At 34.9% G+C, this 18,464-nt stretch overlaps 1 protein-coding gene across 1 annotated transcript in view; it reads left to right on the forward strand.

Moving 5' to 3' along the window:
- The window catches only part of ADAMTS6 (ADAM metallopeptidase with thrombospondin type 1 motif, 6), a 176,644-nt gene that overhangs the window by 119,523 nt on the left and 38,657 nt on the right, over positions 1 to 18,464 (forward strand). The window contains exon 14 of the mRNA XM_011930125.1: positions 14,500 to 14,629. Coding sequence (XP_011785515.1) covers positions 14,500 to 14,629 — 130 coding nt within the window. The remainder of the gene's footprint in view (positions 1 to 14,499; positions 14,630 to 18,464) is intronic.

Consider the following 18,464-nt stretch of genomic DNA (forward strand, 5'->3'; position numbering starts at 1 on the left):
CGCATGGAATCCATGTCCTCATCACTGAAGTCTGTGCATCTTTGTAGACTCATTTTGCCCCTAGAACAATATCCGAAATATAGTAGGTGCCCAATAAATGCACTTTATTGAGCACCTTACCGAGGCCAACGGTATCCTCCCAAAGTGCTAGATGAGTGAATGAGTAAAAGGAATTAATTTTGGCAATTATGTATTTGTGCTTGTCCTTTCTAATGTGGGAGATGAAAGTTTAGAGTTGCTACTTTTCTTATAGAGTGGGGCAAAGCTTTGCCAAGGAAAAAACAGTATAATTTTAATTAGTGTAGGTAACTAAAACCAAGCTCCTCTCTTTTTTACTTTGTTTTTTGTTTTGTTTTGAGTTTTTTTGTTTTTTTGAGACAGTCTTACTCTGTCACCCAGGCTGGAGCACAGTGGTGCGATCTTGGCTCACTGCAACCTCTGCCTCCCAGGTTTAAGCGACTATCCCACCTCAGCCTCCCAAGTAGCTTGGACTACAGATGCACACCACCACGCCTGGCTAATTTTTGTATTTTTAGTGGAGACAGAGTTTCACCATGTTGGCCAGATGGTCTTGAACTCCTGACCTCAAGTGATCCACCTGCATCAGCCTCCCAAAGTGCTAGGATTACAGGCGTGAGCCACCACACCTAGCCATCTTGCTTACTTTGAATAGGTGGAAAATATTTCCTAGGATATAGAGTGCAGGAATCAATTATTGAAGTTGCTCTTCTTACACATACCCTCACTTTTAACCCCAGGTTCTTTAAATATAGGAAGCTTATGATTGAGGGAAGTAAAGTCCCTTTAGGGTTTAGGAACTTCGACCCAAGAAAAAGCCAGAGTCATCTTCTCCTTAATGAAATTTCATTTTATAGTTAAGAAACCTCTCAAGAAGAAGTCATTTCTACCTAGCTTTCACTCAGAAACTAAGGATTAATTCTAAAGTCAGTTTTTTTGTTTTTTGTTTGTTTGTTTGTTTTTTTGTTGCTGTCAATAAGTCTGTTGTCTATACAAGGGACATTTTGGGATGGTTCTACCTCATCCTTTTAAATTCTTTCTTGGGCTTCTTCTCATAGACTGGATTCTCTCTGATGGCAGCATGAGCTTTCTTACACATCTTCCCCATCATGTCTGGAGTTACGCTGTTATGTATTGAGAGAATGTTTCTTGTAAGCATCTTCATCTTCCTCCATTAAATAGCACATGTAATCTGAAACATTCTGGCCCATGATGTGCTTCTGGTGTATTTCTACATTAAATTCTTTGCTTCCAGAATCATAACCAGGGAATTGTTTGGTACTGTGAGGGATAGAGAAGCCTCCGTCCACAGCTCCCTTCAGGGTACCAAAAACTTTATTGCCAGTGGTAGTTCTGGCAAGGCCTGCATCCAAATAGCAGATAAAGGCACCCGTTTGAACATCAGTGCTTTCCACATTATACATTCATCTTCAGTCACCTCAGCTTGGCCTTCATAGATCTTATCCATGCCAAAGCTATTGAAAAGCCTGGGCCCGCAGCAGGCCAGTATAATATGCTGCAGCATCATTTGTCAGGCCAATCTTCACACCATATTTTGGCAGTTCATGTGCATATGCTGTGCAAACTATCATATCCCCTTCTATATGGGCATAAGCAATCTGACAAATGGTATCTCTGTTTGTTACATGAACTATCAACCTGTATTTGGATGTGTGTGTGTTTTATTTATTTGTTGTCCACCGTTTGATAGAGACCTGCAGGCCCAGCAGTGCTAGGTGGGGAAAAGGGATAAAGTCAGTTCTTAACTGGGATACTCCATGTTCATCTCTCCAAAGAGGTGCTGGGTGTCTTGAGGCTGTCAAAATTCTTTTAAGTGGCAAAGAGAAAACAAGAAAGATCTCAAGGAACTTTTGGTGGCAGTCTCACAAGATCTTTCAGTGTTCTCTCTTGTTATTGTCCTGCATGTGTTTTATTAATATCCAGACCTTTGGGCTTTAATTGAGTTTGGGAGCAATAATGATAGCTTGATCTTATGAGATCTTTTAAGATAAGAAGCTTGAAACTTTTTCTGTTGCTTAGCAGATCCAGTGACAAATCTAATGCTACAGGAAACATTGGTGATTCAGTCCAAAGTAATGGTCTTTTCTCTGAGTCAGTGATGAAACACTTCCTTTGCCTCAAAAGGAACATTGAGATGCTATGGGGTGTTGTCTTCAGGATATGTGTGATTTTTGAGATACAGCTGCAACTCTTCCTCAGAGAGAAATCCAAGCCCCAAAACATGACTATTTCCAGAACCATTGCTACTAGAATTTGTTTCTGTATTCCTTACCCAAACTTATTTTGTACTTTGTAATTTACTGACTCCTAAATTTATATGCTACCATTGGATTAGTGATTATAATCAGGTGCTAATTAATAAATCTTGGCTGGGTAAGGAAAGTTGTATTGTTTTGAAATACAAAGCTGTAGGAGATTTTTAAAAGTAGTAATTTATGCCAATATACTTATGCACTGTGACCTCTAAAGTTTCAAATAACAAATATTGTATATTCATCCTTTGATTTTATTCATACGTATTCTCTTTTTACTAGATGTGTGGTTCTCAAATTTAAGCACGCATCAGAGTTACCTGAAGGACTTGTTAGGACACAGATTGCTATGTTCTAGCAACAATTTCTGATTCAGTAGTCTAGGAAAGGCTTTAAGCATTTATATTTCTAAGTTTCCAGGTGTTGCTGGTGCCACTGACTCAGGAACTATACTTTGAGGCTCCAGGGTAGACACTTAGATTTCCTAAAGTAAATGCCCACTAAACAGACTGACAAGTCTTTTAGGTAATAATCCATATTATAGTTGTAACCGCAGTATCACTAATCTTTTTGGTGACAGGTGGTTCTACTGCTCAGCTATATAATAATGAAATTGTAAAGTTTAAAACATTTTCTTGTACTGTGTTTCATTTGATCATCCTCAGTAGCTACATAAGATAGGCATTGAAATTATTAGTCATAATTTATAGATAGAATTCAAGTAATTTGCTGAAATCAAGACCTAGCAATTTAGTCTCTAGTGACCTTTTAAATTTAGTAATGCAGTGTTCTCTTGTAATAAAAAGAGCTTTTCACCAGTTGGTCACCTCAGTAGGGAAACATGATATATCCCCACCCATAAAGATCTCCTTCACTAGCTTGAAATTTCATTTTTTCGAATGCTTTCCCTAGAGCAATGATTCTTAACTTTGGCAGCACAGTGGAATACCCAAGGAGAACTTTAAAGAATGATGATACTTTGTCCCCACCCCCAGAGAGTCTTCTTTAATTGGCTGGGGGTATGGCCTGGGCATCACATTTTGAAAAGTTCCATAGGTAATTCTAATGTACAGCCAAGGTTGAGAAGTACTGCTTTTGAAACTGATTAAAAGTTTTAGTCTTCAAAAAATTAACATTCAGATGCAAATACCTCTGAGAGCATTACTAACACATATCTCTGTTTTTAAGTGGCTACTAGTTGAATTCTAAGGTTATGAGACTTAGGAATGGGTATCTGGGATGGGAAAGTAGAGAGGAGCATCAGAGAAGGGAATGAAAGAAGGGATAGCGTGCTACTTAATTTCATAATTTTGTTTAATATGGCCATTGGCCTTGGGCATGCCTATATATTTACAGTCTTCCTTCACTTGAGGGATCATATAAACATCCAATTAATGTAATAAATGCTTTTAAAACTGACTGAAATTGTGCTAAACAGATTTCTGTTTATTAGAATAAACAGAAATTTATTCTAATTTCAAGTTTATCTGATACTTAACAGAGCTAAAATGAGGAGATGGTTGGGTATTCAACCAACTTTAATTTAGATGCACAAGTCAGAATAGAAGAGGCATATGGCCCCTGTTTGAACTCAGTTATTATGAACACTGATACAATTTGTTTTCTTTTAAATTACAGTTCTAATCAGAGAAGGCCTTCTATTTTTTAGGAAATTACTTTCTTTAAGGGAATGAATCTTTGCAGAATGCAGCAATATTCATGATAATTTTCTACCCTACTTTTCTGGGTGTGTTCTCATTTTCCTCTGTTCATACCATTCTCGTTTCACTCCCATCCCCTCCTCTTACTTAATGTTATACAATGCTTAGGCTTTAAAGTGAAACCTTCCAAAGCCCATTACCCGATAATTGATACTGTAGTGTTGTATTTAACTTTGTAACTGTTCTTTTAGAAAATAAACCTTAAGAATCTTTATTTTCAGTACAAATAAATATCAGAAATACATATGATATTTTATATTTATTACAATTGTATATTTATGCTCTAAATATACAGTCTTTGTCCTGCCATTGGCTCTATTGACACTCCTGATTACTTTCTCCAAATATTTTTCTAGATTTTTCTTTCTTCCTCTTTGTATAGAAGTACAAAAATTGCATACCAAAGAACTTAATTTGGTCAAGTTTCTGCTAATACACAGAAGCATCTCTCTGCTAAACGTTGCTTTGCAGCTCTTTGGGGGAAGAGATAAAGTTATGCTTAGATTAATGAGGAGTTAGGAAGGAGACAGGTTTACTGTTAGAGATATTTTTTATTTTGTTTGAAGATCAAAGGGCACAGATTTTATTTTACATATACTATATGGTTATACAGGAATGTTTCTGATCAGTCATCATTGACAATTTAAAATGCTATTATTACTTTTTCTTTTACATTTACATAGTCTAATTTTATTTGTGTGTTTGATGCTTCTTTTATTATACTTTTTCTTCCCTGAATGTCATTTTGAGCCTAATTTATGAGTCTATATGTGTGTATATTTTTGTGTGTGCGTGTGTGTGTGTGAGTGAGAGAGAGAGAGAGAGAGAGAAAACAGTATATAAACATAGAAGATATTTATGTCTTTCTTTTTTTGAGCTAGGACAAATTCTTTTTATTTTACTTTTTGAATCTGTGCCTGATCCTTTTTTTTTTTTTTTCTTTTGAGACGAAGTCTGGCTCTGTTGCCCAGGCTGAAGTGCAGTGGCACGATCATGGCTCACTGCAACCTCCACCTTCCTGGTTCAAGCAATTCGCCTGCCTCAGCCTCCCAAGTAGCTGGAATTACAGGCACATGCCACCACGCCCGGCTGATTTTTTTGTATTTTTAGTAGAGGCGGGGTTTCACATGTTGGCTAGACTGGTCTCGAACTCCTGACCTCAGGCAATCCACCCGCCTCAGCCTCCCCAAGTCATCTGGATTCTTATACTTGTTGTGGCTGGTTTCGATTCTTTGAGATTTTTAAGATGATTTATATGATTTCCAACTACTATTTTGAATTTTCCTGATGTGGGACCGTGTTTTTCAAACTGTACGAAGGTGCCCAAGGGCACTGCAGAAGACTGTACATTTTCAGGGGAAACATAGTGATATTGATCTCACAGCATACAAATCATTATAAATAAGTTATTTGGAACTAACTACTAAGTAAGACTCCTAGTCATTTTTTTTTTCTGTCTTGGGGATGTTATTTTAAAAATTGGAGATACTAAGGATACTGTGAACTGAAAAAGTTTGAGAACCCCTGATTTAGGGTAAAATGAGTATCATTAAAGTTGGATTAAAAATGTCACCTAACTTCCTTTCACTAGATGTTGAATTTCATTTCAGAAGAGAAAATAAATGCATATAAGCTGCTCATTATTCAGGGCCCTGGTGATGTTCGGAATTTAAAACTGGAGACTCTTCTGTACTTCTAGCTAAGAGACTAGAGGTTTTGCATAATATGTAAATTTCTCTCTCATATCTATATTCCTTCTGATGTGTCCTCCTGAATATGTTTCCTTCCTCCATCTCTGTTAGTTTGGGGTAAGAATGGTGGGTGATTAAAGCAAAGGAAAAAAAGAAAGGAAGGAAAGAAGAAACTATATATTTAAAGGAGAAATTGTTAGCAACTTCTTTCCTGACAGCTAACAATTTTATGTGATAACCTATACTATTGCATTTATTAATAACACAATTTTCAGATTACTTTTAACGAATCTATCATGCCTTGGCCCCTTTAAAAAGTTGGATATTTCTACATTGTTTCTATGCAAACGTTTGTTCATATTATATATTTTATTGTTTTCAGGAATGATACAACACAAGCATAATGTAGACTTAAAAGTATATAGTAAGTCCATTCTTAAATGACAGTTTTTAAATTATTTTAAAAAAATAATTATTAGAAAATATGTAGTTACAGTCTTTAGGACAGTACTAATAGCTGACTAAAAGAGAACAGCTCTCAAAGTACCAGATAAAACAGAGACAAATGCTTTACATTTTCACAGATGTCCTTTTAATTTTTTGTCAATTCTAAGATGTCTAACACATTTAATATCACTAAGAGGTTAATTCACATTATTATTGAACTAACAGAATGTGCTTCAAACAAACAAGGGTTTTGAGACTTACGTTTTACAGACATAATAACAAAAATAATGACTAACACTTGTATTGCAGCTTATAAAGGACACATTCACTGTACCTTTCACAGAAACTCAAAGCAGAGGAGCCCCAAATGGAGCATAGGAAAACAAAGTCCAGTTGTTTTTTTTCAAGATTCAAAATAGACTTGGTTGAAATTAAGTGTGAAAGACATAAAAAGGTTGAATCCTATAACTAAATGTGCTTATCTTTGACTTAGGAGTTACCAATCCAGAAGTTATTTTCAGAGTTAAATAAAAGATTACAGAGGGAAACTTTAGTTTGAATAGTTAAAAGCACTTTATTCAATGCCATTCATTTCCCTCTGAAGAAACATAGTTGTACAGTTAGTTTTAAAGAAAAATTCCCTGTGAAAGATAGTTTCTGTGTGGGGTTGTACAATGTACTATTATTTTTTGAAATCATGAAGGTCCTTTTACATTTGAGTCCTGTATATATCAAACTGAGATATAAAACCTATCACTGAGATTTTTAAAATAATACTAATCCCCTATTTTAAAAAAATGAGTTTAGAAAGAATATAGGTTTGCATTCAGCTTTGTTCATCATTATTCCCTAGTTTTCACTTTGGTCTTTGAAAAATAATATATTTATCGGACTAGACAGTGGTCTGTCACTGCATTAACTATGACATCCCCCTGTTCAATCTCTCCCACAATTCCCTCCTCTCAGTTCACTTTCAATGTTGTGAAGAAAGAGTGTCCTTTAATCTGGAATTAACTATACCTGGCATCATAACAGGGCACCTGTGAACATCACAGCCCCCAAGATCCTAGACTCTGTCATCATTCACCTTGTTGGGTTAGTTCTAATATAACTTGGCCCTTGAGATTGCAGAGTAACTCTTCTCTACAAACTCATGTTTGTGGTTGGTTCACACTTCTGGAAGCTAATATGTGTGTTCATTTATTTATCTATAATAATTTTCATTTATCTTTTTTCCTTAAGCATATGGCTTCCCCTATATAACTACTTGTACAAAAATTCTTTGAATTCTCCTGTATATTTTCAATATAACTTAAGCTTAAAGTCTTACATATGAAGGAGTATTTTGATAATCTTGACATGTTTTACTGTTTACCTCTGCATGTTGTTGGTTGCATTTTCTCTAATGTAAAGATTTGTAACTGAAGGCAAGAAATCTCTAAGCCAAAATATTCTCCTAGTGCTGTTTCATCATTTCATCAGTCCTCTTTCATCATTTCTATTGCTTTAGTAATTATATTCTTCCCTAACATGAACAGGGTTTGGATACATATTCACTCGCTGAAAAACTGGGTGAGTGTGAAACCAAAGTTTGAGTGCATTCCTGTTGTATTAATGATCTGTATATCACAGGTCATGTTTCACTTCACAAAAATTCTTTCCAAAATAGTATTTTAAACAGTCATAACATTATTCATCTTTACAAGGTTGAATGCATAAAATACTTTTGGAAAAAATAAAGCCTTTTAAAAATAAAGCATTTTATTATGGTAAGCATGATCATCCTGATTTTGTGGGAACTTATGATATTACTATTTCCATTTTTACTTGAAGAAAATGAAGATTTTAGTTTAAAAGCTATACAGTTAGTATATGATTATATCCTTATTTTAACTCAAATTTGAAATATTTCAAGATTTGGTTCCAAGAAAGGGATTTTATATATGTTTAAAAGAAAAGCCTGTCTATTGATGATAAATACATTACATTGTGTGGAAGAAGCTCAAGGCCTTTGTACTCTCAACAATATTCCTCTAAAATTTAAATAAAATACCAATAACAAGCTCTTACTTAAGGTCATGGAGATTACTTTCTAGTATAATATAACTAATCCTTTTTTCTTCCTAGAGACAGGGTCTTGCTATGTTGCCCAGGCTGGAGTGCAGTTGCACAGTAACAGCTCACTGTAGCCTAGAGCTCCTGGCCTCAAGTGATCCTCCTGCTTCAGCCTCCCAAGTTGCTGAGATTACAGGCATGAGCATGGACACCCATGCTGGGTATACCAGCATGATTTAATTCTTCATATTAGGAAACTTACCTTTCACAATTTCCTGTTTCTAGTTACTATTCTGCCTCTTGACATGTGTAACTCCTTTGACATGTACCTTACACTGGTACAAACTTAGGCACTGAAACAAGACTACAAAACCAAATGAAAAGAAACATGCCTGTGTTCTAGACTTACTCTGTAGAATACAGAAGAAAAGCAGACACATAAGGGAGAGAGAATTGGTGGGGAAAAAATGTTGAACAATTGAAATGTGGAGGGAGAGAAGAGAAGGCAACTTTTATAGAATTTTGGATCTGGAAGAAACATTCTAAATTATCTCTATGTATTTGATTATCTCATTTTACAAAGAAGAATGAAAACTTGCCATAGGTCATTTATCTAAACCACTTAGAAGTCAAAAAGAGGTAACCAAACATGGCAGAATTTGGGATGAGAAAAAACAAAGGAACAAGATAAAGTGAAAGGTAATGATATAGCAATTTGGCTATGAAAAGAGTCCTCCAGATCAGTGAGGATCGGGAAAAGAGAAATCAGACAGTAATAAAACAAAATAGGGAAACTATAAACTAAAAATATTAGACCTGAAAATGCACTATTTTATTGGATATCCTCCATCATGTAATATAATTATAATGGTACTTGCCCTATTCCATCCCATCCCCATTTTAATGTAATCCCATTAAGGTCAAGACTGTCTTACTCAGTAACTTTCTCCCTTATAGTACTAAAAACATATACATTAGACATAGTAGAAACTAAATTAGTTAAAAAGTTAGATACTTTATATGGAAAAGATTACTCTTAATAGCTAAGGAGTAATAGGAATGCTCTCCAGGGATAAGCTCAGTATATGTATGTTCCACCCTACCTTACCATTACCAAACACAGTTGTTCTAGAAAAATACAATATTTTAGAACTACATTTTGCTTTTGATCATCCTGTTTCCTTAGGACATCCAGTTTTGCTTAGGACAGAAGGAAAGACACTGAAAAGGACAGAAGGTAAGGCACTGAAAAGAGAAGGGAAGCCTTTGAAAGATAAAAACTAGCAGGAGGCTCTTCAGAAGAAAGAACCATATGGGTGGAGTTGATTGGTACCCTGGGTTCCAGCTGTTTGATCCAAGGCAGATGGGCTTTGCTCTGCCCTGCAAATGCTTGTGTCTGGCCAACAATCACACGGCACAACAGCCAGATTCCAGCAGTGAAAGGCAGAGCAGAGAGACATTTTTTTTTCCTGGCACTTGTCACTCTTTGGATGCTATCTGCATTAAAGATTTAAATTAAATTAATATTGCTGGTCATATGCTCTGTATACTGTAGTTATATAGTGTTGTCTTGGTTGCTAGCTACTATGGATGCTGTGGTTAAGCAAATTGTTGCCTTAGGCAGCAGATACATTTTTAGTACAAACTCTGATTTTCTAATGTTCCCCCCTTCTCTTCAGAAAACTGTTTCTTGGGTAGATATGATGTGCTATGCCACTAGGTTAAATTGTTTAGATGTTGGTTAGCCCATCAATTCCAAGAATACATTTATACTTCTTTCTTTTTATTATTGATTCACTCACAGGTGGTTATAGAATGCCCATTAATCCATTACATGGTCTATCACTGAAATGATGGGACTGATGAGTAGAGTTGAGAAGACTTAGAAGGTCTTTCTCCTGCCCTTCACCACCCCCGACCCATCCTTCTCGGTTTAACACATATCACCCTTTCAAGTTAAATTCAAGTTGTAATTTCTGTGCATTGAGTGCCTTCTTTCTACTTTTAAGATGGTAAATTGCCCCGAGGAAAGCAATATATTGCCAAATACTATGTTACAAATGAGTTTACAAAATATTTCATTCTCTGAAAGAAGAGAGAGATAGGAACACATTGGGCAGCTGATAAGAGGAGTAGAGGGATTGGAATGGAGGCAAGAAATGAAGAAGAGCGATGGTCTCTGAAATCTTTGCTCAGACTGGGACTCACTTGAACCATCACCACCCCCTAGAGTAAGAACAGCAGATGGTTTCCATGCAGGACTCATTTGCCCTTTGGTGGGCTTCTTGCACATTTTCCTTTGGTATATACTGTATACAAATACTATTAAAGCCATTTTTTGATGTGTAGCTAGAGCAGGGATTCAATGGAGTATGCCTTTTTACCATTGTATAAAAGAACCTTTGATGGGAAAATAGATCTTTAACTTTTAACTATTGGCAGAAAATTAAATATAGGATCTGACATTTAAACTTATGGACAAAAAGTGAGGGTTACATTTCCATGTTAAGGACCATCATATTTGAATCTTTAGTATCAAAGAATGAAAAGATAAGCAAATTAAAAGTCTTTAAACAGAATATACCTTTTGTAGAGGGTTTTAAGTAAATATATATTGGCAATATCATCTTTTATAATTAACTTTTGTAATATGAAGCCATTACTTTTTTTAAGCATGGAAGAAAGATTGCATTAAAAAACATATACATACAGTTTGCATGCCAGTAACTTTAGGTGTTTAAGAATAAAATATAATTAGTGCATTTTTATTAAATTCTGCAAAACATCTGCTTATCTCCAGGAGATCTGGACACTAAGCCACTAGAATTTTGTTTTTGATTAGGTACACACTGACTGGTCATGTGGACATTTTATGTTTTTGTTATAAACTATAAGTCTTTGGATTTGAAAGCATCGTGGTTTCGTGTAACTGGATGTAATTATTCCCAACCGGGTTTAAAATCAACATCTTAGCAATGTTTTACAGACTACTTTAAAAGAAGTTATGTACAAGACACTTGATCATATAAAAAGAATCTAAACTCAATCATTTCTCTTGTGGACTTAGTTTAGATTATTTCCAGTTGATCTGTGTTTTCTACTCTCTAAAGTTAAAAGCTGCATTTTCCTTAATTCAAAAGTATGTGTTTAAGAATCCATTCATTTAGATGCATTGGTTTATAGAGTTATCCTGTTGCTACTGACTTAAAAAGAAAAAAAAGTCTGTAAATCTGCCAAGTGTGGGAGTAATAGTTGGAAGGAGCTCTGTATGCTGTTGGAGGAAGATAGTACAGTGTTGTAGGAAGATTTGGAATAGATTACTGGTATAGTCAACCCTTGAGTGTGAAATACCACACTGTCTAATGTAACATTCTAGAAGAAAATTAATAAAAGACGAACGCAAGGAAAAAAATGCATCTTCATAAAATATAGAGCTGTTTCAGCTGTCTATTCAAGGACTTTAATTATTACTTCATAAAAAAATAACATTCTGAAATTATGAAGCTAAAATGAACCCCCAAGTACTCTTGATTCCCAGTTTTTAAGAAGTATGGAAGGAAGGCCTGATCAAAATTAAGTCAATTCATAATTCTTAGCACTTAACCCAGTATCTCATACGAGATACTGTGTTTATATCTCATAAACACAACGCTTTGGTTTAGTAACTATCTCTGTTGAATGAATGTATGAGTAAATGAATGAATGACCTGCCAACTGCATTTAGCTGACAGTTTTAGTTTGGGTATATATGCAATTTTTAAACTAATTATTGGATCCCACTAAAGAGCAAAATAGCCCTGAAAGTTAAGGGGTCTGAAACAAAATATTGGACTATGGGTCAGTTTTATTTTCTTCCTTGTAGTTTTGTGTAATTTTCCAAATTTTTGATAACAAATATTATGCACCAAATTTTTTTTCAAGATACATACATTGTTAGAATTTACCTTAAAATGAAATATAAATCTCAGCTCTACTAACTCATATCTCATCTATGATTCAAATTGTAGAGGCCCTGATTTTGCAATAAAGGCTACTTTTGAAAACAAATGTAATTATAGCCAAACAACATTTCTAGGGTTAAGTTAAAGAAAGAAGAATTTTATCTTGAGTTAATTCAGTTTCTACAAGTCAAGATAAATTTCTCCTTTCTTTAACTTAACCCTAGGAACCTGAATTAATGTTTCTGCCACTGAAACAAAACCAGATCAGTTGTATTTTGTAGTGCTGAGAATGTTTATTCTTTCCTGAGAAATAACCAAGATATATTATTGAGTGCCAGTGTTCTTGCTTCAAGTACAATCATGTTTGAATGACTTTAAAAAAAAAAAAATCACACTAACCGATAAAAAAAAGTCCCCTGCTCACCCTGATAGAGGCAAAATATTGAATCAGGGTGGATGGATAATCTGAGCCACTGTTGCAGTTGGTAGTTGACTCCTATGACTAATGGTAGAGGTATCTGTCTAGGTGGACCACATGGACCTAGTTATCTGCCCACTGGAATGACACAATGGGGAGATATCTGATGAATATCATGGAACATCTGTGAATGGATCACAACTATGCCTGATGTGAATCATTCTTCCCTCAAAAAATCTAAAGTTTAATAGTTAAAAAATTCCAAACTATTGTCATCACATAAACTTAGTCGTTTGGCTTATTTTAGGGGTTGGGAGGGAAGGAATACAATACATACTCTAGGACATTTTGCCAGTAAGTTGTTTGACTATGTTTAAGACCCCTAAGTTTAGGAAAACATAAAAAATGACTGCAGAAGGCGATCAGCAAGAGCCCGGGGTCACTGCAAGCAATAAAAAAAGACTTTCTATAACTGTTCACCACTGTCATGGAGCTACAGGATTTAAGTCTCATGAGCTTGGTGGATTTAATAGTTTGCCCTGTCAGTCTTTAAATTAAAGGGCTTAGTTAAAGGTGTGCATAACATGATAACGGAGGCACTCCCACCTGCAGAATTGCCATGATTTAGGGGAACTTGGGGGAAGCATTTGGTGTCTAGCTCTTTAGGTGACAGTTTCTTTTACTGAATGATCCTGTTTCACATATATTTCCCTAATTTGTGATCACACTGTTTTTTTAGGGCATTATTACTTAAAACAACTGGGGGAGGAAAAAAGAAAAACAACTGAAGGATTGTGTGGGATTAGCTAGGTGTGAAGCTGTGGTTTCCTGGATACTGCTAATGCTGCTTTTACAACTCTTTCTGGGTAATTTAGCCTACCTGTTTATAGAGATGGGGTGGGTGAGTGGGGGAATAGCTTAGTTTGTGCTTTTATTTCTGTTGCCAGGAGTAACCTGTTACCGCTATATGATCTGAAACAGTTAGCATTGTCTTGTAGTTTGTTTCTCTTTGATATCTTGATATACCTATCTGCTTCTTTTGATTCCTTGACTAAAGAGAAAATGAGTATACATAAAATCTGTTCACCAGGAACATTTACAAATACGAGTGTTTGTGTGTGTCTTTGTATTTTGTGAAATGTGAGCAAGTTATGGTGAATATCTTTGCCAATAATTGATTGACATATATTTAATATTTTATAAACTGTATGGGAATATTGTTAGCTGTGGTAAACAGATCACATAAACTAATTTTTTTAAATGAGATAAGTTAATATTTGAATGAACTATGTATTTATTTGACAATGGTATAATCAACAAGGAGTCAACTCTGTTGGAATAAACAGACTAGTTGGCTATAGTCCAAAAGAGGCCCACTGCAATCTCTAAGTTCTGAACAATGAATGGGCTTTTAGAGAGATAAATACATAAATGGAAGAAAAAATGAAATGTGTGGATGTGATGTATTCCTAACAAAAACTAAATAGATGGGATTTGTTATACAAAATATCAAAAAGTAAATTTGTCCCTATTGTTCTATTTTTAAATAAATATACAATCATTGTTTTGCATTGAAATGTATATTTGTACATTTTATCTGATAATATTATTTTGGGAAATCGTAATCTGTTGTTTTGTTTTTTAAGGGAAGCACGAAGAAGAATTTACAAATGTGAATAAAATTGTTTAAGATTACCAATAGTTTCTTTTCTGGACTTGAAATAGTTATATTTCTAAATATGAGGACAATAACTTTGCCTAAAATTTCAGTATAATGACCAGGTCTTCTCTCCATTTTAGAGAAGCAGTCCAATGTGGAACAGATAAGACGGCAGCGATCCACTGAGGTCAATTCCCCACAGAGGAAAGCTATGCATACCTAACTTAATGGAAGGTAAACTTATCTTCAATTAATGATGTCCTCCTTTTCTCAAGGTGTCCAAAGACAAGAGGTGGTCTGTAAAAGGTTGGATGACAACTCCATTGTCCAGAACAATTACTGTGACCCTGACAGTAAGCCACCTGAAAATCAAAGAGCCTGCAACACTGAGCCCTGCCCACCTGAGTAAGTAAGGGAAAGAAATGAGAATTATTTTCTTCAGGTGCAAAGAGGAAAACGTTATGTATTCATGTTTGGAAATATATTTATATGATGAGAATAAATTAGACTGAAAAAAGGTAGAAAACATCCTGAGAGGGAGGAATTTTGATGTCTCTTTTACTGAGCAAAGGTTCCTATTTATCCACAGATTTCAGTTATTAACTTCTTTAAAGCAGGAACTTCAATGAATTTTGTTCTGACACAATGCTGGAAATGATCATATTTCATCAATTCTAAAGCACACATCTTTTCACATTTTAACATCTCTGAAATTAGGATTCAACGTGCAGTGAATGGTGTCTCATGATAATAATTGACATTTTCCCCCTTTCTTAATGGTACATAAAAGAACATGTCTTAGATGTGATAAAACATAGTGATTTATTTACACTCCTGTCTTTTCTAGATATTTGTCCTAAAGCCCTAAGGATTTTAAAAATGGTTTAGAAATACTCCGGAATAGAGTATCATGGCTTTAATTTGCTGACCCAGTTTTAAGTTCTGTCGTTTTAAGGCATCCTATCTTCTGAGTGTTGGGTACAGGCACAGAGGTATACTTCAGTCTCTTTCTGTTGATTAATGCAGCAACTACAACTCACTGTAAAGGGATTAACAAGGAGAGAGCCCATTCATTTTAATGATGGTTTGAAATGAGACCTGCTCTCAATGAGCCACACATTATAATCTGTAAGAACAGAAGGGTTTCTTCATTGAGCAAAAGGCAATGATTATGTGAAAAAAGATAATGGATGTTGAGTTGATCATGATGAAAGTAATCTTTGTAGAAATTTTGCTTGACTGACAACTGCAGGAGAAAACGTGTGAATGGCATTTCATTCTTGTTTGAGAAATTGGATGAACTGTTACCTGCCTGGTTAGTTAATTATCCCAACATGAAACTGATAAGGCAAAAGAGAATAAGCAAATTAATTTGTATGTACAAAACTCTCTACAACTGGAGAGAAAAACTTTATAATGAAGCTTTTCTGAAAATGACTAGAGTGGAGCTACAAAAACATGGAACTTACAATACATGAATAATCCATGTCCCAAATAACGTTTAAACCAAGGTGCATTTCTTGTTCAAGGTGCATTTCTTGTTCCAAAGCAATCATGCCTTATGAACTTCCATTGTCTAAAGTCAGTATCTGCCTGGACATTTGAATCTTAAAGGTGATACTCACTACTAGTCCCTTGAAGAAGTGTAGGGTATTGGCAACCAAATAGGAAACACAAGGAATCTAGAGTGATAGTTTTTGTTCTAAGACTTTTGTAATTTTACTTTGAGTTCTTTTCAAAATGTTATCACCATATAACTAATCTCTTAAAGCCCAGACATGGGAAAGTATGGAAATGTGACCTATCATATGTATTACAAAGACAAGTTATTAAATTTTTTTCACATTTCTTTTTTCTGCCAATTATTTTTATACATTTATCTCAAGAGAAACTGAAAAACTGTAAAGCAAAGGGATGCTTAAAATCCATGGGTCAGTTTTGTCCCTTTCCATGTTTCCAGTAACTTCAGCATATTTTCATGTCATTGTGAGTCTTAGCCTGTTACGTTAATTCTCTGACACTCATGATCTTAAGTAGTACATTTGGCATTTGATCAGCCTTTGAAGGCATCTGAGTGAGCCTGGTCACACCCTATTCCATTTTGGCCTAAGCTTTTTCATTTGTTTAAGCTTAAAAGCTTCAATGTCCAATGTCCTTAGAGATTTCAGTTGTTGGTCATTTCATCCCATATATTGTGTGTTTGAGTATTACACTGGAGGTTTGTTTTTTATAACAGTTTAAGGATAATTGACATATTGATGTACATTATTAAAATTAAGCTTTCTGTCTCCTTTCCTTATGTAGTTCTGAAGTGAAGTTACTTATTTAAGTTTGGAGATGGATAATGGAATTCGAAAGAAAAGATGCCGAGAATATGGGAAAAATAGAAAGTTTAGTCTGATAGGTTTTTTTTTTTTGAAAGACCTAAACGTAGATATTTAAAATATTACTCATTATTAGCCTACTTCTCTTAGTTGCTTTTTAATTTCTTCTTTAGTCTTTTGAGTTCAGACTATGAAAAAGGAAATTTTAATTCTTCAAAATGGTTATTGTATATGCTTGACTTGCAGTGGGATTACATCCTGATAAACCTATACAAATTTGAAAACATTGTAAGCTGAAATGCATTTACTTCACCTAACCTGCTGAACGTGATAGCATAGCCCAGTGCACCGTAAATGTGCTCAGAACACTACCATTGGGCAAAATCATCTGGCAACACAGCACGCTGTAGAGTATTGGACGTTTACCCTCGTGATAGCATAGCTGACTGGGAGCTGCAGATTGCTGCTGCTGCCCAACATCTAGAGAGACTGTTGTACTGCATATTGCTAGGGTAGGAAAAGGTTAAAATTCAAAAATTCAAGTAGTTTCTACTAAATGTGTATTGCTTTCATACCATTGTAAAGTTGAAAAATCATTAGGTCAAACCATCAAATATCAGGGATCATCTGAGATTCTCAGATGACATTGGTATTATAGAGATAGAAATCATAGAAAGGCCACTGAATTAAATAAAACTTTACATGAGTGTGAAGAAAGCAGATAGGGTTTTTTTTAGATGATCATGTGATAGGCAGATAAGCAAAAAGAAGAAAACAAAAAAAAACCTATAAACTACTGTTAACACTTTGATGTATGTATTTCCAGCATTTTTGCTATGTATACAGAGGCAGGTATATATAATAAAATTATATTATACTATTTATGACACTTTATAGTCAGTTCTCAACATTTTGAACATTTGAAGTCTTTGACAATATTTAGGAGATATGTGATTGTTTATTTAAATTGGTATTCCACTGTTGAACAATTTTGGCTGTATTTTTTATTTTGATCCCCTGGCAATAATGCAGCATTAACCAGTTTTGCTTCTGAAACTGTTCTTTATAATTATATATGCTAAATAAAGAAGAAAATAATTTATAGTTCAAATGGAAGTACATGTTAGTCTTTGAGATCACATTGTCCAGTGACTTTCCAGAAAGATTGTATGAATCTATTTTCCCATTAACAGTCTATGAGAATGCCATTTCGTGGAAGTGAACAACAATGGGTGTTATTATTTTAAAAATAATCTTTCATTATTTTATAGGGGAAAAAGCCTTGATATCTAATTGCTGTTTTATTTTGCATATATTGGACTGCTGATGGGGCTGAACATTTAAAAATTATATTTAGTGGCCATTTGTATTACTTCTCTTTTGCCTTTTATCATCATGGCCTGTCCTATTGAACTACTTTATCAATACTTCTATTGAAGTATTTATTATTTTGTTATTGATTTGCATGAACTCTCAATGTATTAAGGATGTGAACTCTTTTATCTGTGTTCTGAATATTTTTTCCTAGTTTGTCATCTATTTTCCATGTCATTTATGGTGTTTTGATGTATTTTTACTTATAAAATTTAGAAAATCTTATTTAAGAAAGCTGTCAGACCTTTATTTCTTCATTGGTATACTGTTTAGAAAGGTCTTCCCCAGTCTTTTTTTTTTTTTTTTTTTTTTTTTTTGAGGCGGAGTCTCGCTCTGTCACCCGGACTGGAGTGCAGTGGCCAGATCTCAGCTCACTGCAAGCTCCGCTTCCTGGGTTTACGCCATTCTCCTGCCTCAGCCTCCCGAGTAGCTGGGACTACAGGCGCCCGCCACCTTGCCCGGCTAGTTTTTGTATTTTTAGTAGAGACGGGGTTTCACCGTGTTAGCCAGGATGGTCTCGATCTCCTGACCTCGTAATCCGC

Source organism: Colobus angolensis, unplaced genomic scaffold (genome assembly GCF_000951035.1).
Source record: "Colobus angolensis palliatus isolate OR3802 unplaced genomic scaffold, Cang.pa_1.0 Scaffold84, whole genome shotgun sequence".
NCBI lineage: Eukaryota > Metazoa > Chordata > Mammalia > Primates > Cercopithecidae > Colobus > Colobus angolensis.